The sequence below is a fragment of the Lemur catta genome, chromosome 1, assembly GCF_020740605.2.
Source record: "Lemur catta isolate mLemCat1 chromosome 1, mLemCat1.pri, whole genome shotgun sequence".
Lineage (NCBI taxonomy): Eukaryota > Metazoa > Chordata > Mammalia > Primates > Lemuridae > Lemur > Lemur catta.
This window is the reverse complement of record NC_059128.1, coordinates 187,353,399-187,380,589: the sequence shown is the minus strand read 5'-3', so window position 1 is coordinate 187,380,589 and position 27,191 is coordinate 187,353,399. Positions and strand designations below refer to the sequence as shown.

At 34.7% G+C, this 27,191-nt stretch overlaps 1 protein-coding gene across 1 annotated transcript in view; it reads right to left on the bottom strand.

Annotated features, from left to right (window-relative positions):
* RSRC1 (arginine and serine rich coiled-coil 1) overlaps positions 1-27,191 on the bottom strand; it is a 399,121-nt gene that overhangs the window by 288,618 nt on the left and 83,312 nt on the right. Inside the window, exon 4 of the mRNA XM_045562125.1 lies at positions 20,299-20,472. Coding sequence (XP_045418081.1) covers positions 20,299-20,472 — 174 coding nt within the window. The remainder of the gene's footprint in view (positions 1-20,298; positions 20,473-27,191) is intronic.

Sequence of the window (27,191 nt, the reverse complement as noted above, 5' to 3'; positions counted from 1 at the left end):
TGACTTTGAGATACATTTAGGGGGCATAGATGCCATTAGCTGGATCTGGGGAATACTGCAAAGATGAGGAGGCCTTGAAGATATCACTCAGAGTTTTGACTTAATAAATGAATAGTGCCATAAGTGGGCATTAGAGAAGAAGGAATAAATCTAGGGAATACTTCACATGTCAGTAAACATCTACTGAACACTTAGGAGGTGCCAAATACTGTACCAAGCACTTTATACACATTTAGGCAATTTAATACTCACAGCAACCCTAGGAGGCGGGTACTATTATTATCTTTTTTTAAACAAAGAGTGTAAATAGCTTTTCTGAGATTAGCAGACAGCAGACTCAGGATTTGAACCCATGGCTACCTAACTTCTTAGTCTATGCTCTGGAGTCCCATCAGTTCTGCCTGAGGGAACAGCCAGCCATTACTCAAGACACACAGCTCAAGGGCTGGTTCCTCCAGGGAATCATCCCTGAATCTTCCTGGCTAGGCTGAAGCTCCCTCCTCTGTGTTGCTTGTGCATACTCTGTCATCACATTTCTTACACTCTGTGGACATTCTGTAGACCCATCTGCTGACAGCAGGGATGGTCCCAGTCATTTTGTATCCCCAAGGCCTACTAGCACATGTCGACTAGGTGACTGAATGCCAGTTATTCTAGGCAAATTCTGTTCCCCTTTCCTCTCTGCATAGTCAATTAGTAAACAAGTTATGCTAATAATGATCTCCTAAATATTTCTTTATACTGTTGGGGCTCAGAAAGTGATACCCCAAAGACAGGCACTTTGACATGCTGAGAGGCCTCAAACACTGTCAGAATCAAGGTCCCTCTAACCTTGTCTTGTTCCCCGCCTTCCCCCAGGTGCAGGGAGGGACTCTCTCTCTGTAATTTCCTCACCTGACCAAGAAAGCTTCTTTCCACTAGAAACACAATTGCCTTCCTCCCACCCCGCCCTGAAATCTCATCTATCTCAGCAAAGAAGACAGAGGACTGTAACTACACCTGGATGGATATTTCACCAGATGATACCTGCCTCTCGGGCTCATTCACATTCCAAAGAGAATCATATACAAGTTAATTTCTATTTCTTCTCCCTAGTAATCATTTGCTGCCCCTCAAAAAATTGTCTATGTTCCTCATCTCCCCTCTTCCCAATATAAAAAGGGTATATAAGCTTCTGTACTCCACTATGTTACTGAGTAATCAGTCTCCTGTGACCCCCTGCCCCCACCCTGTGCTATGCACTGTAAAATAAAATTTTGTATGTCTCTTCTCCTAAAAAAAAAAAAATAGTAATTCTATGGTTCATACGGAAACAGAGAAGACTCCATATAGCAAAAGCAATCTAAAGGAAAAAGAACAAATCAGGAGGCATCAATTTACCAGACTTCAAGCTATACTGAAAGGCTACATAGTAACTAAAACAGCACAGTACTAGCACAAGAACAGAGACATAGACCAATGGAACAGAACTGAGAATCTAGATATAAAACCATCCTCCTATAGCCATCTAATCTTTGACAAAGCAGCGAAAAACATACACTGGGGAAAAGAATCCTTATTCAATAAATGGTGCTGGGAAAATTGGATAGCCACATGTAGAAGACTGAAAAAGGATCCACACCTTTCACCTCTCAAAAAAATCAAGTCATGGTAGATAACAGACTTAAACCTAAGGCATAAAATGATAAGAATTCTAGAAGAAAATGTTGGAAAAACTCTTATAGACATTGGTCTAGGGAAAAAATTTATGAAAAAGACTCCAAAGGCAATCACAGCAACAACAAAAATAAATGGGACCTGATTAAATTAAAAAGCTTCTGCACAGCCAAAGAAACTGTCACAAGAGTAAACAGACAACCTACAGAACGGGAAAAAATTTTCGCATGCTACAGATCCGATAAAGGACTGATAACTAGAATCTATTTTAGAACTCAGGAAAGTCAGCAAGCAAAAATCAAACAACCTCATTAAAAAGTGGGCAAAGAACATGAACAGAAACTTTTCAAAAGAAGAAAGACTAATGGCCAACAAACATAAAAAAATGCTCAACATATCTAATCATCAGGGAAATGCAAATCAAAACAATGAGATATCACTTAACTCCAGTGAGAATGGCCTTTATCAAAAAGTCCCAAGACAATAAATGTTGGCGTAGATGTGGAGAGATAGGAACACTCATACACTGCCGGTGGGACTGCAAACTGGTACAACCTCTGTGGAAAATAATATGGAGATATCTCAACGAGCTAACAGTAGAACTACCATTTGATCCAGCAATCCCATTACTAGGCATCTACCCAAAGGAACAAAAGACATTCTATAAAAAAGACATCTACACTCGAATGTTTATAGCAGCATAATTCATAATTGCAAAGAGGTGGAAACAACCCAAGTGCCCATCAATATGTGAGTGGATTAATAAAATGTGGTATATGTATACCATGGAGTACTAACTCAGCCACAAAAAACAATGGTGATCTAGCATGAGCTGGAACCGATTCTACTAAGTGAAGTATCCCAAGAATGGAAAAACAAGCACCACATGTACTCACCATCAAATTGGTATTAACTGATCAACACTTATGTGCACATATAGTAGTAATATTCATCGAGTGTCAGGCAGGTGGAGGGGGGAGGAGGATGGGTATATTCACACCTCATGGGCATGGTGCGCACCTTCTGAGGATGGACCTGCTTGAAGCTCTGACTCCGGTGGGGCAAGGGCAATATATGTAACCTAAACATTTGTACCCCTGTAACATGTTGAAATAAAAAAATAAATAAATGAATAAATAAATAAAATAAATAAAGACTTAATATAAAGCTACAGTGCACAAGACACTGTGCTATTAGCAAAGGGATAAACAAATAGATGACTAGAATGGAACAGAAAACCAGAAAGAGACCCAAACAAATATGAGCAATCAATTTTTGACAAAGGTGTAAAGGCAATTTAATGAAGAAATTATACTCTTTTCATCAAATGGTGTTGGAATGATTGAACATTTAAACATCCATATATTTATACACAAAAAAAGAATCTTGACCTAAACCTCAAAGTACATCACAAAGCTAAATGTAAAATGGAAAACCATAAAACATTTAGAAGAAAATCTTCATGGCATTGGGCTTAGGCAAAGAATTCTTAGACATGCCACCAAAAGCATGGTTCACAAAAGGCAAAATCAATAAACCGTACTTCATCAAAATGAAAAGTTTTGCTCTGCAAAAGACATGATTAAGAAGATGAAAATACAAGCCATAGACTAGGAAAAAACATTCACATCACATATACCACACAAAGGACTTGTATTTAGAATTTATAAAGAATTCTTACAACTGAATGCTAAGAAAAACGCATACAAAAATGAGCAAATGACTTGAACAGATACTTCATAAAAGGAAAAGAAATATAAATGACAAATAAATACATGTGAGGATGCTCAACATCACAATTTCAAATCACATATTTAACAAAGGACTTGCACACAGAACATATAAAGAATTCTCCAAACTCAACAGAAAGAAAACAGTAGCCCATTAAAAATGGGCAAATGAGTTTAACAGATATATGGATTGCAAATAAGCACATGAAAAGATGTTCAACACATCATTAGCTTTAGTGAATTCAAATTAAAACCATAAGATACCAGTATACACCTGTTCGAATGACTAAAGTAAATAATATTTTACATGTCAAATGCTAATGAGGATGTGGAGTAATTGAAACTCTAATTGTTGATATAAATGTTGGTAAAAATGTACATAGTGCACCTATCCTGAAATATGGCTTGGCAGTTTCCTATAAAGATAAATGTACACTTTTTATAAACATCAACCTCACATCTAGGTATTTACCTAGAGAAACGAAAACTTACATTCATAGGAAACGCTATAAACAAAGGTTTATAGCAGCTCTATTTCATAATCACCAAATATCCTTCAACAAGTAAAAGAATAAATGGTGTACACCTGTACAAACGAATACTACTCAGCAATAAAAAGAAGTGAACTGTTAAGCATGCAACAACTTCGATGAATCTCAGAGACTATGCTGAAAGAAGCCAGTCTCCAAATGTTACATGCTATATAATTCCACTCATATGACATTTTCAAAAAGATAAATCTTTAATGACAGAAAACAGATCAGTGGTCATTGGGGTAGGGACGGGCAGAGAGTATAAATTCAAAGGGATAACACGAGGAAATTTTGGATGTTGATGCAATAGTTCTATATCTTGATTTTGTTGGTAGTTACATAAGTCTGTACGTGTGTCCATAGATTTGTCCACCAAAAAAGTCAATTTTACAATATGCTAACTTTAAAAATAAAATTAAACATAACAAAATAATTAGAAAATTTCCATATATTTGTAAATTAAGAAATATTCTTCTAAATAACTCATAAGTTGAAGAAGACATTACAATGGGAAATTCAAAAGTATTTTGAACTGAATGATAATAAAAATACTCTATACCAAACTTCTGGGACATATCTAAATCTACGATTAGAAGAAAATTCATAACCTTACATGAATATGTTAGGAAAAAAGAAATACTCAAAACAAATGAGCTAAACATCCTTGTCAAGACGGTAGACAAAGAATAGCACATTGAACCCAAAGAAATTAAAAGGGGAAAAAATTAGAATTAGAAGAATAAAAATTAATGAAAAACACACAATTCAGAGAATCAACAAAGCCAAAGGTTGGTTGGTTATAAAAACTAATTAAGTTGATAGATTCCCAACAAAACCAAATAAAGAAAAGGAGAAGGAACAAATAGTTGACATTGGGATGGGGAAATAGTTTATTACTATATAAAATGAAGATTTGTTTTTAATCTTGAAAGGATATTATGAAAAATGTTATATAAAAAACTAAAGATTTAGATAAAATGAACACATTCCTAGCAAAAAAAATAAGACATCAAAACTGACAAAAAAAGAAACAGAAATCTGATTATTATGGACTGAGTGTTTATGTGTCCCCCTCCTTCTCAAATTCATATGTTGAAATTCTAACCCCCAATTTAATCGTATTAAAAGGTTGGGTTTTGGGAAGATGAATAGGTCATGAGGGTAGATCTCGAATGAATGGGATTAGTGCTCTTATAAAAGAGACTCCAGAGCTCTCTCGCTCTGTTTCCACCATATGAGCACACAGCAAGAAGACTGCTCGATGTGAGTCAGGAAGCAGATCTTCACCAAACACTAAATCTTCCAGCACCCTGACCTTGGACTTCAAATCCTCCAGAACTGTGAGAAATAAGTGTTTGCTGTTTAAGCCACACAGGCAATAGTATTCTGCTATAGCAGCCCAAACAGACCAAGGCACTGATTGTTTCTATCGCAGTTAAAGAAATTAAATCCACGAAATAATCCTTAGGTTAGGTGGCTTTGCTTATCAATCATACCAAACATTTAAGAAAAAAATAATAATAACCTTATACAAAATTTTCTACAGTATAAAAAAAGAAAATATATCTAATTCATCATCAATTGCTAAATGGATAAAAATTTGTGGCACATACATAAAACTAACTCAGCAATATTAAGTAATAAACTGATACATGAACAACATGAATGTATCTCAAAAGTATGCTGCTAGGTGAAAAAAGCCAGATACAAAAGGCTACATATTATATGATTCTACCCATATGACACTGAGAAAAGGTAAAAATTCAGTTTTGCCAAGGGCTGGAAGTAGGGGAAGGAGAATGACTACACAAAAAGCATGGGGAGATATTTGCAGATAATAGAAATAGTCTGTCTATATCTTGATTGTGGTGAGAGTTAAATGATAGCATACTTTGCCAAAACTCACATAAATATATACCAAAGAAGTGAATTTTGCTGCAAGTAAGCAATATCTCAATAAATCTGACTTAAAAACCTGAGGGAAAAAAGGTATATGATACATTCTAAAAACAGTATCAACAGTAAATACCTTAATCAGATATTACTGTGATAGCTTCAGAAGCACATTATCTGTGATATAAAATCAGTATAATCTCTCTTACACACAACACAGTTGACCCTTGAACAACATGGATTTTTTTGTGGAGGTCCACTTACATGCAAATTGTTTCAATAAATATACTGGAAAATTTTTGGAGATTTGTAACCATCTGAAAAAACTCACAAACCACATAGCCAGCAAATTAAGAAAAAATTAGGCATGTAATAATGCATAAAATATAAGTAGATATTAGTCTGTTTTGTCATTTAGTGCCATAAAATATATACAAATCTATTATAAAAGGTTAATAATTATCAAAACTTATGCACACAAACACAGACCATCCATGGCACCATTTGCAGTTGAGAGAAATGTAAACAAATATAAAAATGTAGTACTAAATTATAATTGCATAAAATTAACTGTAGCACATACTGTACTACTGTAATAATTTTGTAGCCACCTGTTGTTGCTATTGTGGTGAGCTCAAGCATTGTCAGTATCCCCTTAAAAAAAACAGGCAACCCTAATCAGCTCTGTATGAGCAAATTCCTCTCTCTAGTAAGTTGTGTATTGCAGTAAAAAGCGATCTCTGATGATTCTCAGTTTTTTCACCATGTTTAGTGCAATGAATAACACCATGGGACCCAAACAAAGTATCACTTGCAATGCTGGCAGTGCTCGCAAGAAGCAGAGAAAAGTTATGACATTATAAGAAAAAGGTGAATTACTTGATATGTACCATAGATTGAGGTCTACAGCTATCATTATCCAACATATCAAGATAAATGAATCTAGCATAAGGACCATTGTAAAAAAATGAAAAGAAAATTTGTGATGTTGTTGCTGCAGCTATGCCAGAATACACAAAACCCTCCTTTTTATGTCATGTTGAAAATGCAGCTTTTACGTGGATACAGGATTAATATAAGAAAGGCATATGTACAGATTCTAATGTCAATATGATTCAAGAAGTATACGATAACTTACAGCAAAAGGAAGGTGAAAGATCCAAAGGTAGAGAATTTAATGCCAGCAAAGGATGGTTTGATAATTTTAGAAAGAGGTTTGGCTTAAAAAATGTCAAGATAACAGGAGAAGCAGCTTTTGCCAACCAAGAAGCAACAGATGAGTTCCCAGATGCCATTAAGAAAATCATTGAAGAGAAAGAATATCTGCCTGAACAAATTTTTAATGCAGACCAATGTGCCCTATTTGGAGGGTGGTGGTGAGGGGCTGGAGGCGGGAATGACACAAAGGGCATTTATTAGTAAGGAAGAAAAGCGAGCACCCAGATTTAAAGCAGGAAGGGATAGGCTAACTCTACTGTTTTGTACAAATGCAATCAGGTTTATGACCAGGGCTGTCCTTATCTAAAAAGCTGTTAACCCTCGAAATTGAAGGAAAAAGATAAATACCAGTCTTTTCATTGTACAATAAGAAGGCTTGGACAATGAGAACCCTTTTTCTGGATTAGTTCGATCCATGCTTTGTCCCAGAAGTCAGGAAGTACTTTGCCAACAAAGAACTACCTTTTAAAGTTCTTTTGATATTGGATAATGCCCCTGCCACCCAGAACCCCATAGATCAACACAAAGGCATCAAACTAGTCTACTTGTCCCCAAATACAATGTCTCTAATTCAGCCTCTAGATCACGGAGTCATAGGATCTTTAAAGCTCATTCCCCATGGTTCTCTATGGAAAAAATTGTCAATGCTATGGAAGAGAATCCTGATAGAGAGAACATCATGAAAGTCTGGAAGGATTACATCATTGAAGATGCCATTGTTATAGAAAAAGCCATGAAAGCCATTAAGCCCCAAACAATAAATTCCTGCTGGAGGAAACTGTGTCCAGATGTTGTGCATGACTTCACAGGATTTATGACAGAGCCAATCTAGGAAATCATGAAAGAGATTGTGAATGCGGCAAAAAAAAAAGTGGGGTGTAAAGAGGTTCAAGATATGGATCTCAGAGAAATTCAAGACTAGCAGACACCACACCAGAGGAATTAACAGAAGACAACTTGATGAAGATGAGTGCTTCCAAAACAGTGCCAGACAATGAGGAAGAAGACTCAGAAGAAGCAGTGCCAGAAGAAGCTGGTGGAAGGGTTACATTATTCAAGACTGCTTTTATGACATGGACCCTTCTATGATACAGGCACTGAAACTAACGCAAATGCTGGAAGAAGGATTGGTACTGTATAGAAAACATTTTTAGAGGAATGGAAAAGTAAGAGAGTCACAAATTGCAATATATTTCTGTAAAGTTACACTGAGTGTGCCTGCCTCTCCTGCCTTCCCGTCTACCTCCTCAACCTCTTCTGCCTCTGCTACTCCTGAGACAGTAAGACCAATCATTCCTCTTTCTCCGCCTCCTCAACTTATGATTTTAATAACATTTTCTTTTCTCTTACTTTACCGTAAGAATACAGTATATAATACATATAACAAACAAAATATGTATTAATCAGCTATTTATGTTATTGATAAGGTTTCCAGGTAATAGTAGGCTATTAGTAATTTTATATCTGGGAAGTCAAAAGTTTTACATGGAGTTTTAACAGCTCAAGGGGTCAGTACCCCTAATCCCCATGTTGTTCAAGGGTCAACTGTATTTCAAATTAACTTTGAAACTGCAAATTCACTGCATCTAACATTATTGGTTGATGATAAGTAGCTATTCAGTTATTGAAAATTTAAAGATTAAATAACTAGGTACTTATCAATTGGAGGGATTATGTTTTGGGGGGGTATATTTATAGTTATTCCTCAGTATCCATGGGGACTGGTTTCAGGGCCTCCACGTATACCAAAATCTGTGGATATTCAAGTCACTTACATAAACTAGCATTGTATTTACATATAACCCATGCACATCCTCCCATATACTTTAAATCATCTCTAGATTACTTATACCTTACACAATGTAAATGCTATGTAACTAGTTGTTATACTGTATTTTTATTTGTATTTTTATTATTGTATTGTTACTTTTTATTGTTTTTTCCCCTAAAATATTTTTGATCTAAGTTTGGTTAAATCCATGGATAAGGAACCCAAGTACACACAGGGCTGATTATCTACTCCAAAGATTCCTTTGCCTAGACAGCTTTGAATAATAAAAATATTTTTCTGCTATCCTATCTTTTATCGTTTTTGTTGAATGTACTTAATTTCTAAATAGTTATAATGTAAATGTCATATCTGGCTTATTCAAGTATACATTATTTTTCAAAATCTGATATCTACCCATTTCTTTTTCTAATGTGGAATCCCCTCCTTTATCTTTCTCAAGAAAAGGAAGCTAAGGCTGCAAAATGACACCCAAATTGATTTTCATGATCTACTTCCAGGTGGTCTGTCACAGGCTAGCATATCCACAGGGGCCAAAGGCTGCAACTTCCAAACCTCCTGTAGGAGTCCTGAAAGAATTAAAACAGCGGCACTCATTGTCGTATTTCCCTAAGTGCACATGCTGTGTTAGTGATCATCACATATGTAATATCATTAGAAAGAGCTTGTGTTTATACCCACAAGGTCCACTCTCTAAGATTCATCCCTACCTTCCTGTAGTTATATGCAATTTCAGAACTGAAGGATCATATCCTTAGCACTATATGAAAAGCATTAAGCCCAATGACACCATCTGGAGCTTTCCTTTCATTATATACTTTCATTGCCCTGAAATCTGAGATATGTTAACAATACTTACATGAATGGAATGCATTACAACTTACTCTGTGTTAGTGGAAAAGTGAACTCTATATCTACATCTATCCAAAAAGACATATGTTATTCCTATCATCTGGCTATACTCATTTCATTTACTAAGATTATTAAGGACATTTAAACCAGCCACTTTAAAGCTGCCTTATAATATCACATCGGGATATAAAAATACAACAACATGTGGATAACTATTTCCCAACCTTTGACATTTAATCAAAGGAGCATAAATTTATGGTTCTCTACTTGTTGCTGACCAACATTTATATAACATGTTAGTAATGCATTATAGTTTATTCTAATCTGTTCTATTTTGCAAATGCCACTCTAATGATCACTAGATTGGGAAGAAACCCTGTGAGAAGTGAATAAACTAGAATTAAAAAAAAAATGGGTGCAGTGGCTCACACCTGTAATCCTAGCACTCTGGGAGGCCGAGGCAGGTGGATTGCTTGAGCTCAGGAGTTCGAGATCAGCCTGAGCAAGAGTGAGACCCATTCTCTACTAAAAATAGAAAGAAATTATCTGGCCAACTAAAATATATATAGAGAAAAAATTAGCCGGGCATGGTGGTGCATGCCTGTAGTCAGTCCCAGCTACTCGGGAGGCTGAGGCAGTAGGATTGCTTAAGCCCAGGAGTCTGAGGTTGCTGTGAGCTAGGCTGATGCCATGGCACTCACTCTAGCCCGGGAAACAAAGCGAGACTCTGTCTCAAAAAAAAAAAAAAAAAAAAATACTGAACAGATTGCTTCTGTTTGGTTTAGCATCATTCATATCTGGGATACTCAAGGTGCTTTACAAAGAGGTATAAATTAGAACTGTAATAAGTGATTATCAACAACAGCTTAGCTTTTAGGAGCCTTGCTTGTTTAACCTATGAAGAAAAGACTTGACTGGCACTCCAAGTTTATTCCCTTTACATTCCTCTAACAATAGTGCAGAATCTTTAGCTTACAAAGCCATACATAATCTTACTAGAGGCAGACACTAAGGCCTTCAGTTAAAGATCTCTATGGAACAGTATATTTAAGTCTGGTAGCTTCCCCCTATAAACCATGTATCACATCAAGAGAGTAGGGGATACCAATTAAGATTCTGAAATAAATTAGAATAGGCACGAAGAGTGCTCAGTGAAGACTGAAATTTTAATCAGAATTTAAAATATGAATCCTAGAAGTGATTTTCAGTTTTTAAACAACACTAAATTATAGTAATTGTAGCATGATTGATAACATTTAAAATACATAAAAAGATAGTGAAAGTTATACAGGATTTTTAAAAACGCAGTCTGGAGACTTGGACAGAGGTAATGTATGTGATGGTGGGTGTGTGCACGTACATACTTAATCCAGGCATGGAATAATACAAAAAAGCTGGTTATTTCCTAACACCGAAAATTCCATTTTGTCATTTTTAAATGCTTAAAAGCTGGATTAAAAACTACTTTTAAAACAATAATTTATTATTCATTCTATAAATATTTTAGCACTTACTATGATCCAATTAAATACAATGTTGACAAAGCTAGACAAGGTAATTTGTAATTACAAAATTACAAAACTCTCTATTCAGATTAGGTATAGATACTACGGGGCTAACCACAGGGTTACTTAGTACACTCTAGAGGAACAGAGAGTGCTTGAAAGTGAAATCTATTATAAGCCCAAAAAAATGAATGGAAACTGGCCAGAAGAGGAGAGAAGAAAGAGAATTTCATGCTGAGAAAACAACCTTTATAAAGACACAAAAGTGAGAAAAAAGAAGATAGTTGAGAAATTGGTAATCACAAGAACCAATAATTACATTTATTTTATTAATTAAAAATAAAATTACTACCATTTATTGAGCTACTACTACATAATACTAACCTCCCGACACACACTGCTTCTAATATTTATAGCTTTTCAATTATCATTATCCCCATCTTATGGAAGAATAAATTTAAGTTTCAAAGAAAAAAATTTGCCTTTTCAGGAAAAATTTTTAGATGAGATGATCAAAAAAGATTACTGGGTATCCTGTCTAGGGCACCTTTCCTTGTCTGAGATATTTTAAAACTCTATAAATTAAATGATAATTGACAACAATGCAAATTTCCCATAAATATGCAAATAAATTTTGTCCAGTGGAATTGCACATTGATTTCCCTCCCCATGTGGAAGAAGCCAGTTTTAATCTATTAAGCAATTCATGTCCAGATTCCTGGTGGCCTACATATATGCCTGCTCTTACCATCCTTTGAGCCACTTGTAACGTCTAACTGGTTCCCTCATTAATTAATGAGTTTAAGTAATACTTAAGTAATTAATGAGTTAAGTAATACTTCTGGCATGTGTTCATAAATATGAGGCATGGTTTTCCCTTTTTAAAAAATTATCCTATGATAGATCCAAAGCACAATGAGTCAGAATTTGAAGGCTTCTATGGATTCTATATGGGTCCAAAGACAAGGCTCCTCCCATACAACTCAGTACTTTTTTCCTTTTATTCTTGAATGTTAATGCCAACATAATTTTTATAATACCTCTTGCAAAGGGTCTCACCTAATTTTTTATGGTCCATGTGATGAAACTTTCTAAAATGTCCAGCATGAGGCTATTTTCATCCTTTCACTAATTTCTTCACATATCCCTAATTCCTCAGCCTCCTGTGGAATGAAAAAGGAAAGTAAAAGTAGCTTGTCTCATTCCAAGCCTTTTCATACTCAAGCAATTACCAACAGAAAGAATGAATCTACAATTTCATGCCATTTAAAACTTTCTCAGGCATAATTCAACTCAAAGCCCACAGGAAAAACTCTCTGATAATTAAAATGTATTGCTATAATGAATAAGAGAAAGGTGGTGACCTGGGGGAGAACTTAGGAAACCCTTGCTGATTATTCTTTTTGTTAGATAACATTCCCTTTCTTGACCTCATCTTTTTGAAAAAAGTTACAGATTGTTTTGGTTGAATCAAAACTAATACCTAGTGACAAATATTCAAATCTGCACAATGGAAATTGGGTGAGTAAATTTCATTATAATACAAAATATCCAACAACACAATGGGCCACTGTTATGATATTCATTCAATTCAAAAGGAAACTGTAAAAACTTTAATTTAAAAAGAATAAGGAATCCAGTGCATACACTTATATAAAGATGTATTCATTTACCTGCTTAACAAAATTGACAGTATGAAGCTTTTTCTGCATGTTACAATGACATGTGTTAAAGGTACACTACTTTAGAACCAAACATTTACCCTTCGCCACTGGTGAAAGGCAACAAGATCTCTTTACAAAGTCTCGTCTTTTTCAATAAATTTTGCATGAAAACATGTTATCCTGGCACAAAGTTGCCTGCTGTCACATTGGAAGTGTGATAAATGTTTAATGAAAACAACACCACACAGCTTGGTGTCAGATAACAGCTATCACACAGCCCTGCTTTGATCCAAACAGACACTTAAAAGGAGTTCTAAGCATGCTCTGCGCCACAAAACTCTATAACCTATATGCAAATAGGGGTAAATTAGCATAAGTGACTTTCCATTGTATAAAGAAATAAGAGGTAAGGAAAAATATGACAGGCTCTATAAGTATGTAACTGCTGTCAAAACTCAAGAGTCCAGTTTTCCCAAATCACTTCTAACATCTTCTGCCAAACACTAGGTAGGGAAAAAAAAAACCTTATCAACAGGAATTTATTACATGAAACTCTAAAGTTGAAGACACTGGAATACTGCCAAGATTAAACCCATGACTAATATCTATCTATAAAATATGATTACTACATGGTACTAGTCTTCTTATACACACTGCTTATAATATTTATAACTTTTTAAGTATCACCATCCCCATTTTGCAGAAGAATAAATTGTATATCTAGAGGGAAATTCTTACCTCTCTCAAAAAGTATAAAGCTTCAGAAACTTATATAATGAAAAAGAGAAGAATGTATAAACTTAAACATTTTGGCAAAATATCTCAAAAGTCCTGATGGGTACACTTCTGAAAACAGCATCCATCTACTGAAAAGCTAATAAGGAAAATGATAATAACCTTTCATGGTAGCAGGTCACAAAGGAGGGCACACATGGGAGAACTAAATTGGGTTTCTAAAGAATTCTAAAGTTATTCAAATAAAAATGAAAGCATTTTAGTAGGTGTCTGAGTGCATTTTGTGCTACTATAGCAGAATATCACTGGGTAACTAATTTATAATTAATAGAAATTTATTGGCCCACAATTCTGGAAGCTGGGAAGTCCAAGATCAAGGGACCAGTATCTGGTGAGGAACTTGTTGCAGCATCATGCCATGGCAGAAGAGTAAAGAGATGGCGAGGGAGAAAGAGAACGGCGAACCCATCCTTTTATAAGAAACCCACTCCCAAGACAATCACTCCTGTGATTAATAGCAATAATCCATTAATGAGATGAGGATATAACCCTCATGGTCTAAGTACTTCCTATTAGGGCCCATCTACCAAGTCTGCAGCACTGGGGGTCAAGTTTCCAACATATGAACTTTAGGGGGCACATTCAAACGATAGCAGTAGGCAACAAATGCTTTACATCAAATTTTCCTAGCTTGTGATTTATATCAAATCCATCCAAATGCTACTCCTTTTTTTTTTTTTAGAGACAGGGTCTTGCTCTATCACCGAGGCTGGAGTGCGATAGTGCGAACACAGCTCACTGCAACCTTGAACTTTTGAGTTCAAGCAGTCCTCCTGCATCAGCCTCCTTAGTAGCTAGGACTATAGGCATGCAACACCATGCCCAACTAATTTTTTTTTTTTTTATTTTGTAGAGACGGGGGTCTCACTACATTTCCCAGCCTGGTCTTGAACTCCTGGCATCAAGCAATCCTGCCACCTCAGCCTCCCAAAATGCTGGGATTATAGGCATGCACCACCACACCTGGCCCAAATTCTACTCTTAAGGATGGTACTATGATTTAAGAATAAATAGTAGAACATTACTGGTAGATATTTACATATTCATTCACCAACAAATCTTTCAAAGACCAGAGTCTGTAAAAGATGTTTTATACTAGTCAACTATCCTTTACAGAGTTTGGATTAAGATGTTATTAAAGAAGGCCCAATAACGTGCTAATCCACAGAAGACTCAGAGTATCAAACCAAATTGCAATTATGAGATGCCATAACAAATTTCATATTTCTGATTTTTGACTCTCAATAATAGTTTGTTTAAGAAAACAATGTTGTGTCTGATTTCAACTCTGCTATTTCTTAAGAAAAATCTGTTTTCATATTGCAAAGACATTTCCCCTTATAAGAAATAAAACTGTCATCTGGCCAGGTTCAATGGTTCACACCTGTAATCCTACCACTCTGGGAGGCCAAGGCAGGAGGATCACTTGAGTCCAAGAGTTTGAGGTTGCAATGAGCTATGATGTGGCCACTAACACTGAGGCCACTGATGTGGCCAACAGAGCAAGACTCTGTCTCAGAAAAAGAAATACAATTGTCTAAGGATAAGATAAATATTTAAGCATTTAAAATATGGGGGAAAAAATAAGAAAAATCTATATCAATGTTTAAAGAGGAATCCTTAGATGGAAAAACCCTACCTTGCTCATGGATTGGTAGAATCAATATTGTTAAAATGTCCATACTACCTAAAGTAATCTACAGAATTAATGCATTAATGCATTAATGAAAATACCATCACCATTCTTTACAGATCTAGAAAAAATAATTCTATGCTTCATATGGAACCAGAGAAGACCTCGTACAGCCAAAGCAATCTTAAACAAAAAGAACAAATTGGGAGGCATCAGTCTACCAGACTTCAAGCTTTACTACAAGGCTATAGTAACCAAAACAGCATGGTACTGGCACAAGAATAGGGACATAGACCAGTGGAACAGAACTGAGAACCCAGATATAAACCCATCCTCATATTGTCATCTCATCTTCGACAAAGTAGACAAAAATATACTTTGAGGAAAAGAATCTCTATTCAATAAATGGTGCTAGGAAAACTTGATAACCACATGCAGAAGACTGAAATTGGATCCCCACCTCTCACCTCTCACAAAAATCAACTCACAATGGATAACAGACTTAAATCTAAGGCGTGAAACTGTAAGAATTCTAGAAGAAACTGTTGAGAAAACTCTTACAGACATCGGCCTAGGCAAATAATTTCTGTAGAAGACCCCCAAAGCAATCATAGCAGCTACAAAAATAAATGAGACCTAATCAAATTAAAAAGCTTCTGCACAGCCAAGGAAATTATCATTAGAGTGATTAGACAACCTGCAGAATAGGAGAAAATATTTGCATTCTACATATCCAATAGAGGGCTGATAACAAGAATCTATATAGAACTTAAGAAAATTAACAAGAAAAACATCAAACAACCCCACCAATAAATCGGCAAATGACATGAACAGAACAAGAATCTATATAGAACTTAAGAAAAGTAACAAGAAAAAAATCAAACAACCCCACCAATAAATGGGCAAATGACATGAACAGAAACTTTTCAAAATAAGACAGAATAATGGCCAACAAACATATAAAAAAATGCTCAACATCTCTAATCATTAGGGAAATGCAAATCAAAACCACAATGAAGTATAACCTAACTCCAGTGAGAATGGCCTTTATCAAAAAGTCCCAAAACAACAAATGCTGGCATGGATGTGGAAAGACTGGAACACTCTTACACTGTTGGTGTGATGGCAAATTAGTACAATCCCTGTGGAAAGTAATTTGGAGATATCTCAAAGAGCTAAAAATAGAAATACCATTTGATCCAGTAATCTCATTACTAGGCATCTACCCAAAGGAAGAAAAGATGTTCTATAATAAAGACATCTACACTCGAATGTTTACGGCAGCACAATTCATAATTGCAAAGATGTAGAAACAACCCAAGTGCCCATCAATACATGAGTGGATTAATAAAATGTGTACCATGGAATACTACTCAACTACAAAAAGCAATGCTGAACTAGCACCTCTTATGTTATCCTGGATAGAGCTTGAGCCCATCCTTCAAAGTGAGGTATCACAAGAATGGAAAAACAAGCACCACATGTACTCGTCATCAGATTGGTACTAACTGACCAACACTAAGGTGCTCACAGTAGTAATATTCACTGGGTGCTGGTCAGGGGGAGAGGGGTGGTGGAGGTGGGTAAATGCACAACTGATGGACGTGGAGCACGCTGCATGAGGGAAGGGCACGCTTGTAGCCCTGGCTCAAGCGAGGCAAAGGCATTATATGTAACCAAAATGTTTGTACCCCATAAGATTCTGAAATAAAAAAAAAATGTTAGATGCTTATCATTATTGCAGCTACTGTGAATGCAGCATTTTGTTCAGACCCCACGTAGAACAGATCCTATCATTTCTCTACTTGAAACTCTATATTGGCTTTTCACTGCCTCTATAACTAATTTTAAACTCCTTAAGATGATATAAGGTCCTCCCAAAATCATCTCTCATTGTTATTCCTTTTCTATTCTAAACCAAGGCCCACTGGACTTCAGTTCCTCAACTATATCACACTCTCTTGCTTGCCTCCAAGCCTTTCCATATGAAGTTCATTTGCATGGAACATTCCTTTCCCTCTCCTCCTTCTTTCAAGGTGTAAACATCGCTTCTTCTGAGAGCCCTTCCCCAATACACAGACTAGTCTAGATCAATCAGCTTAATGTTCATGGAGGTATCTCGCAACCAGAGTGTGTGAAGACTGAAGATGAAAGCCAACATGCTGACATTGGCCTGCAAGAAGGACAAAAAGGGCCTCCCTCAGACTACTTACCTTTAAACTGCTCGTTATATTAGTAGTAAGCATACTCATGGTTTAAGCCAGGCATTGACAAATGACAACTCTTGGGTCAGACCTAGCCAGATGCCCATTTTTGTAAACACAATTGTATTGGAATATAGCCTGCCTGTTAGTTTAATATTATCTATGGTTGAAAAGTTCAGTAATTGCAACAGAGACAAACTCTGGTCCAGAAAGCCTACATTATTTACTATATAGCCCTTTACAAAAAAGTTTACGGACCCTTGGTTTAAGCTATTGTTAGTTAAATTTTGTTACTTATGAACAAAAGTATCCTAACTGATACAATATTTCCATAGCTTCTTTTGCTTTTCCTACTGGAAACATTCATCTGACTTCATTTTAATTATTTGCATAGCTTCCCTTCTATAGATGTTTATTTTCCCACTTGCATGAAAGCTCCAAGTAGTACTGGCATTAACATTATGTCACTATTATGTAAAATAGTACCTGACAAATAGAAGGCATTTAAATATTGCTTATTGAATAAGTGAATATATGAATGAATGCTTATATTTGCTAAATAATCAATAAATATTTACTAACAACTGACATGTATATTGGGTGCTCTGAGTGATACTGAAGAGTGTAAGTCCAGAATGGCTTAAAATCAATAAACATGTGAGCTTTAAAAAATAATAATAAATTATTTGTGGAACAAAGCAGAATTCATCTGTACATATTTAAATACTACTATAGTAAATGCACACACTGATTAAAAAAAAAAATCCCGATTTTAGACTATACCAAATAGGTAGGAATTCGTGTGTTCTTAGCAGTAACCAGGGGAAAGAGCACCCTAACACAACACTGTATGTCACCATGGTCCACTAAAATGATAATATAGGCTGCCCAAACCTTTTTGGCATCAGTCCCCAGGGCCCTTCAACTGACAACTGTTAGTTTGACTTTGTTCATTACCTTTGTTGAGATTAATGTTATGAAATAATGACAAATACAACATTATTATCTTGTGAACCTGCTATCCAGGAATCAGTCCACTTGAACATAATCAACTCTGAGTGATGAATGAGTCTAACCTATAAAGCTGGCCTAGACTTTCAAGATTAATGTTACCATATGAGAACGTTTCTTAAAATCATCTGATCCCCTTGTTTTATTCACTCTCTCATATTCTTACCTTTAAAATCCCCCAAATAATGTTTTATATAATATTAATTTATTATATATTATTCTATAAAAGTAAAACTTGGTAAGGTGGAAAGCAAAAATTTAATAACCGACAAACATCATAATCACACACACAGCCATGTAATATCTAAAAACTAAACGAAAAGAAGAAAAAATTGAAAAATGACCAAGAAGCAAGGTAGCCCCTTGTGATACTTTTTATTCTTCCTCTAACTCTGTATTTTCTAGTCTCAGAACTCTAACTACATCTTCCATTCAAATCTATCATTCCACTGATTTTCTCCCTTTGCCAAGAGATTTCCCCCATACCCTTCCTGACTCTCATTCTATTCTATCAACTCTGGCTAACTCAGCCTCCCTGTCCTTCCAGACAGATATCTAATCCCTATCTCCTCACCTATAACATTACACAATCCTTAAAACCAGAAAAGGACAGAACTCATAATTTTGCAGGAACACAGATATTCAATGTACATTTACAGTTGTGGGGTGTTTGGGAGGGAAAAAAAGACTTAATAATGTTATCCTCTTCCAAACTCCACGACGAATTTAACATTTCAAAGAACACTTAAAAGCCAACAATCTAGACAGGTTTATATAACATCTCTATTAACTTGCAAACAAAAAATAAACACACAGACAACTGTGAAAAAGGGTTGAGGGAAGAGTTTCATATCTTCTAATAAAGTTAATAATTCCTCACAGACTCAGACCTCAGGAAACTATATCTACGCTCCTGGTAAACTCTTAAATTCAACATTGAAAACTGATACATTGAAGATAAACACTTTTATACTAACATATAAAGTAAACATATTCACATAAAATGTTGAAAGATTGACAAAACGGGATAAATTCCAAGATGTTCTACTTCACAGAATAAAGACCCCAATGCCAATTTTGAATAAAACAAATAAGATGCTGTAAATTTAAGCTGCTAAACAAGATTGTTTCATTTTGGTATCTTCTAATCTGATAAACACTTATGAGAGGATTTCAACCTCCAAAGGGACAGAACTAGAATCATTGTTTTAACATCAATTTTAGGAAATTGACAAAAAATAAAATTCTGGACCTTCTAAGCAGATACATTCATTTTAACACACACATACACCACAATATTGCCCAACTCTCCATTCTATATTGAAAGAGGACTGAACAATAGTAAATCACATGGTTCCTTCCCTTTGTTTCAAATTTACCCTTTCCCGGAACAACTTTGCAATAAGCTAACAGACATCTTTAATCACTAAGTAGTCTTCAAATTTTAAATTTATGTTCATGACAAAGGAAATAGAATGTAGAACTTTCCTAAAGAATTAGGTAAATTGTACTTTATTTATATACTAAACTTTGATATTGTTGTTTATGTTGTGTTTCTAAGATTTATTATATTATTAAATGCAAATGAAAATGATAATTTTAACACCCTAAAAATTTGAGACAACTATTTATAGATTTATCCTTTCTCCTTTCTCTACTGAATTCTCCTCTTTCTTTGCTCATCTTCTTCCACTCTTACAGCAATGTAGCCACAAGGGTAGGAAAACAAAAACCTCAGAGAACAAAAATTTCACTTGAATTTTGCCATGGAATCACCAAGTCATCACCACCTAAGTAAGACTTGCTTCAACTTACCCACGTTTGATGTTGTGTAACTCCTTGTCCTTGCCTTTATCCTTCTCCTTTTCTCTTTTCTCTTTCTCTCTTCCTTTACGTCGTTCTCTATCCCGAGACCGACTACGGGTTCTTCTGTGACTGGACCTTTCACTGCTTCGACTATGAGAACGTGGATGAGGTCTTGACCTGGACCTACAGTAAGCAGATTTTATTAAATAAATTTAGTGTATATTTTGTATTATGAAATGTAAAAACCCTTGAAGATTATTTGAAAACACTAATTAGTTTTAGTTATGGACTCAGAATTTAAATAAGTGTGTGAAGCAAGCATCTGAATAATTCTTTATGCATAAGTACTCTCAGTTGAAATGATCCATGAGGGAAATATATGCTGTCAACTTTACAGGAAATTAAGGTGCAATAAACAAGTGTTTGCAAGTGAAAGTCTTAAAGGTTCAAATCAAGTCTCAATAATTCATATCTCCTCAGATAACGTAACAAATCAAATGTATCTAATCTAGTCCACAAGGATAGGCTTTCTCTATCCCTATAATCTCTTGTTTCCTTACCTATTCATCCTTATTTCTAATTGTGCCAATATAACTATTCATCCATTCTAATCCAGCCATTCTTTGTTTAAAATGACAGTATTAGGTAGAATACATTATATGCTAAGAAGTAATGATTTAAGGTCCTGGTTACAGTAATGACAAGAAAGCCTCTATAAGATTGACAATCCTACAGATAACTATAAAACAAAAACAACTACAGTTGACCCCTTCAATAAAGTTTGAATTGCATGGGTCCACTTATATGCAGATTTTCTTCTGCCTCTGCCACCCCTGACAAGGCAAGACCAACCTCTTTTCTGCCTCTTCCTCCTCAGCCTACTCAATGTAAAGACAATGATGATGAAGACCTCTACGATGATCTACTTCCACTTAATGAATAGTAAATATATTTTCTCTTCCTTACTATTTTCTTAATAACCTTTTCTTTTATCTAGCTTACTTTATTGTAAGAATACAGTATATAATACATATAGCATACAAAATATGTATTAATCAACTATGTATGTTACTGGCAAGCCTTCCAGTCAACAGAAAGCTATTAGTAGTTAAGTTTTCGGGGAGTCAAAAATTATATATGAATTTTTGACTGCAAGGGAAGTTTGTATCCCTAATCTCCAAGTTGTTTAAGGGTAGACTGTACATGAAGGCACTGGAGAATGACCAAAAACAGGCAGATTCTGCAGGGGGCCAACACTTGTAAAAAGGAAACAACAATGAGAAACTTGCCCATTTTATCAACCTCTATTCTGCGCCAAGCTGAAGTCTGTGCCACGTAGAACAGATACAACCCCAACAGAAAATCTGCAGGCTTTCTGGCCTCCCAAAAAAACAGAACACGGACTCAGGACAACTACTGCAACAGGTAAATGAAAGAGGAATCCTGTAAAAAAGTAAAAGAAGGGACCCAAAAATTCTATATGTAAACTCGATTCAAATCTCTGGTTGAACCCTAAATCAGCACATGAAGGACAGACTCTAAACAGCTAAGAATAAAAGCATTGAACCAAAATTTTTAGCTGCCCTCATAGAAATAGAATTTTTACAATTTTAATCCAACCAAGCTATTTTCCTGCTAAACAAAAAAATAAGCAAAATGTCAATATTATTAAGAGGACTATAATAGAGTATTCACAATATGATATTCACTATGTCCATAATAAAATCCAAAATTACTAGATATACAAAGAAACAAGAAAAATGTGCTCAGTCATGAAGAGAAAATATAATACACAGAGACCAACCCTAAGATGAGCCAAATGTTAGAATTCAAAAGTAAGGATTTTAAAGTAATAACTATGCTTGTAATGAATATAAAGCTAGGCAATCTCAGCTTAAAAATTAGAAAATGAAAAAATAGAAAATATATAACTAAAAAATACAATCTCTGAAATGAGATTAAAAGCAGATTGGTGTGAACAGATGAAAGAATTTGTGTACCTGAAAATAATCAAAATTATCAAATCTGAATAACTAAGGGGAAAAAAGATTGTTAATAAGAAAAGAAAGGCAGATCCTTGGGAATATGTATGACAAAATTCAAATGTCTAATATGTTTATTTAAACCCAGAAGTGGAAAAGATAGAGAATGAAACAGAAAACATTTAAGTGGTGGTAAAAAATTTTCCAAATTTACAGATTCTAGAAGTTCAACAAATCCCAAGTAAGATAAATATGAAGCAGCCCATGATTAGGAACACAACAGTCAAATTGACAAAAACTAAAGGTGAAGAGAAATCTTGAAAGTATTCAGAGAAGAACACTTTACGTACAGGGGAGCAATGATACAAATCATCGCTGCTGGTTTCTCATCAGAAATAATGGAGATCGGAAGACAGTGGAAAAAATTCTTAACATGATGAAAGAAAAAAAAAGTCCACCTAGAATTTTATACTCAGCACAAATATCCCTCAAGAATGAAAGTAAAATAAGGACCTTTTTGAGATAAAGGGAAAGTAAAAAATTATCATCAATGGCAAACTTGCATTACAACAAATACTAAAGAAAGTTCTTCAAGAGAAATAATAACAGATGGAAAACTTGGATCTTTAGGAAGGAATTAAGACTACCAGAAAAAGTAAATATAGGGGTAAATATCAATAATTATTTATTTCCCTTAATTTATTTAAAATACATATAGTGCTTATAGTAAAAATTATAATGTTTTACTGTAGGGATTATAATGAAGGTAGATGTAATACATACCTCAGGGTGGGGAACCTGCAAGCCTTGGGGCCACATGTGGCCATCTGGATCCTTGAATTCGGCCTTTTCAATGAATCCAAATTTTACAGAACAAATCCTTTCAATAAAGGGATTTGTCCTGTGAAGTTTGGATCCATTTAAGGGGACACACTTAAGAATCTGGAGGGCCACATGTGGCCTTGAGGCCACAGGTTCCCCACCCTTGCACTGCAGCAAGCAGGAGAGCAACTGCTTAAACAAAACAAAGAAGAAAAGAAGTATAGCTAAAAAGCCAAAAGATAAATGAAAAATAAATGCTTAAAAATATTCATTAATCCAAAAGGAAGCTGTAAAGGCAGTACAAAGGAACAAAAAACAGAGGGGACAAATATAAAATGTGATTAGACCTGCATCTAATTATATCAATAAACATAGTATAGTAAATGTTAATAAACTAAATACTTAAAAGACAAACCTTATGAAATGAATTAAAAACCAACATACAACTATATGCTATTTATAAAATAAGACAGGTTGAAAGTAAATGTCTAAAAAATACATGCATGATGCAAACAGTAAACACAGAAAGGCTGAAGGAAATATATAATATCACATAAACTAGACTTCAAAAACTAAGTGTATCACCAAAATAAAAATGGTTACTTCATAATGATCAAAGGATCAGTTCATAAGTAGAAATCATATAGAAAATGTATATCTGACCACAACAGATTTAAAGTGAAATTTAACAATAAAACATCTAGAAAAAACTTAGATATATAGAAATTAAATAATACCCTTTTAAATAGTTCACAGGTCAAGTAAGAAATCACAAGAGGGCCAGGCACAGTGGCTCACGCCTGTAATCCCAGCACTTTGGGAGGCTGAGATTGGGGGATTGCTTGAGGCCAGGTATTCAAGACCAGCCTGGGCAACATAGTGAGACTCTGTCTTCATAAAATAAAAAATAAAAAAAAAAAAATTAGCTGGGCATGGTGGCACACATCTGCAGTCCCAGTTATTTGGGAGGCTCAGACAGGAGGACTGCCTCAGCCCAGGAGTTCAAGGATATTTGGAACTGAATGAAAATGAAAAAACAACATATGATAATTTATGGGATGCAGCTAAAGCAATATTAAAAGGAAAATCTATAGTTTTAAATGTTTACATTAGAAAATAAGAAAGATCCAAAATCAATTACCTAAGGTTTCATGTTAAGAAGCTACAAAAAGAAGAGCAAAGTACTATAAACCCAAAGTTGATGGAAGGAAAGAAACATTAAAGAAAGAACAAAGATCAATGGAATAGAAAATAAAAGAGAAAATTAACAAAGCCAAAATCGGGTACTCTGAGAATATCAATAAAATTGATAAATCTCTATCTAGGTAAATTATTGATGAAACAAAAAGAAAAGAGGAAATACAAATTACCAAAGAATAAAGACTGTGGATGATGAAGAGATCACATGAACTAGTCCTGGGTAACTAGGATATATGTGGGGCTTGAAGAGAATTACATAGCTTTTAGCAGCAGTAATGTTTGTCCTCTTCCATCTCTAACGGGTTCACTCAGTAAATAAAAAAGAATATTGGATCATAAACCCACAGATTTTTTAAAATGTGATTTTGAGAAGTTATAATTATTTATTGCTACTAATGTATAATGGGTTTAATTATTTTAGTGTCCTAATTTACAAATATAAAATTTCTACCATTTTCTCTGGAAGTCTCTCTGACTATTCCTAATTTTGACACATGACTATTTTTCCATATCAAAATTTTATCATCACAACTTACTAGCCCCACAGATGTTATCCTATGCCTTTCTGATTAAATTTTCTATTACATGTGGATATATGGAAATTTTAACAGATTATTACTAAAATCTATAAAATTTTAAAGTTTTCTGTTTAAAGGAAAACAATAATAAAAATGGAGGCGATCCTTTCTCATGATAACCTCAGACACTATATATATATATATATATTGTGTATATAGACATACAAGGTATTATCTTAATTTGGTTCTATACTACTTAGGACCAAAATATGATTCAAGCAATTAGCTGTAAAAATGTAGAGCAACAAAAGGCAGGTGAGTTAGTTTAAATTCTATCAAAATTCTAAGATCATCTTTTTTAAATAAATCTCCAATATAAGCTAATGTAGTTGTTTGCCTCTTTTTTTAAAGAAATATATAGTGCTGGAAAAAATATACAACCCATTTGTGGATTACAGATGAGATGGCTTTTGGTGAAATTATGTTTTTACTGTACTCTTAGAACTAAATGTTATCTGTTACTAACATATCCCAAATTATATAAGTATCAAGTTAAAATATGAAGATTTCCTCAAATAATGGTGTCCTTGAACAAGTTATTTCCTCTCTGAGCATCTGTTTCCTTATCTGCAAAATCGGAAGAATAATTACCTTACTATGAGGATGAAATAATAGGACCTAATTGGGCTGTGAAATAACAGACAAGTGATTTGGGAGAAGGAGACAGGCACTAAGAAGTAATTGAGGGATGTACCATTTTAATGAATTTGTAAAATCTGAATCAAGGTGTATGAAGTACATTTCCCTCAAACCATAGCTAATCCAGTAAAGAGTAGCATTCTGATTTTGACAGACCTCTAAAATCTTAGAGCTGGTATAAAGATCACTCAAGTTTCAATGTATTTCTTTTATATAGGAAGGTGAATAATAATATGAAGGACTAAAATCCACATCTTCTCCACAGATAACCTTTAGTGACCAAATATAACACATGATCTTCAGTGGTTTGCTATTAATAGAAAGAACATACCTGTCATCCAATACTTCAAGTCTTGTGAGCATAAAAGTGGATATTCCGGGGACATACGTAGGTCTTGAAGGGGGTGCTATAACATGAGGACAACAGGGCTAAACTGGCACAGGACCAGAGAAACCAGAGTATAATCACTCTCCCATCACCATTACAGCAAAGCTACGGAGTGCAATTAGCAGGGAGGTCTTACATTGATTACAACTTAGCCAACGCTCCTTTAGCACCTTCTTTCCCAATCACTGCTATTCCTCCCAACTTAGCCAATTAATTAAGCAAATTCACTTTATCTCCAAACTCAGCTCATGGTTTACCCTAACAGAAAGAATCCACTGTAGAAAACATATGCCTGCCATTCTCCAAAACGATCACTACTCACCCTACGTCTTCATATAAGCAATCCATGTCATTCTGGAATATTCTCCATAAATGTTGCTAGTGTGGTTCAATGAACTACGATAGCAATAGCATATCTGTAAAGTTAAATCACTCACGATGTCAAATTTAAGAAAGTAGAAAGTTTTAAACATCACAGTATACAATAGAAGCCACTGGGCCTTTTTCCCCCCAATGTCTTAATGTTCATTATTTAATTCTCATATGGCAGGCCTCTTAATCTCGCTTATAGGTTGAATGTAGCAAAAGAGTGACTCTGAAAAATATGCATGGGGAAAAAACAATAAATCTAAAAACACAGGCAGAAAAAAATTAATTAAAGGCTGTTAAAAAAGAGCCACAAAATGAAGCACAGATTTAAAATGAACTAAGCTGCTAACTTCTTAGCTGTCATAAGAATTACGTTACACGATTTTGAAAACTCACATCCTAAACATATGAACAACACCATTTACTTTATTAAGTAACTTTACTTGTAAATTTGAAGGATCCCCATAAAGAAAAAAGTACCAGATCAGAGTAAAGAGATTTCCTACCACGACCAAACAAAAAAGCCAAAGAAACCATATTAAAACTTAAGATGGTATTTGTCCTTCATTCCTTAAATAAATACCTTTCTGATAAATCACTCTAGAAGTCTCTAGAGTACCAAAGCCAATATGGAGATATATTATAAGCAAAGAAACATTTGATAAAAAATGTGGCACTCTAGAACACACAATATATAAGCAATAAATGGACAGCAAGATGTCCTATTATACCAGATAAATGCTTTCAATATCTACAGAATAAGAAGAATCACCATAACATTCCTACATAAAATGAATTACTGCCCTCAAAAACCAATTTGTCAAGTTTCTTAATTGGCTAATAAGTTCTAAACACATGTAATCAAAACAAATACCCTAATATTTTGTCTTTAAAAAAAATACTACAATACTTCAAATAGTCTCT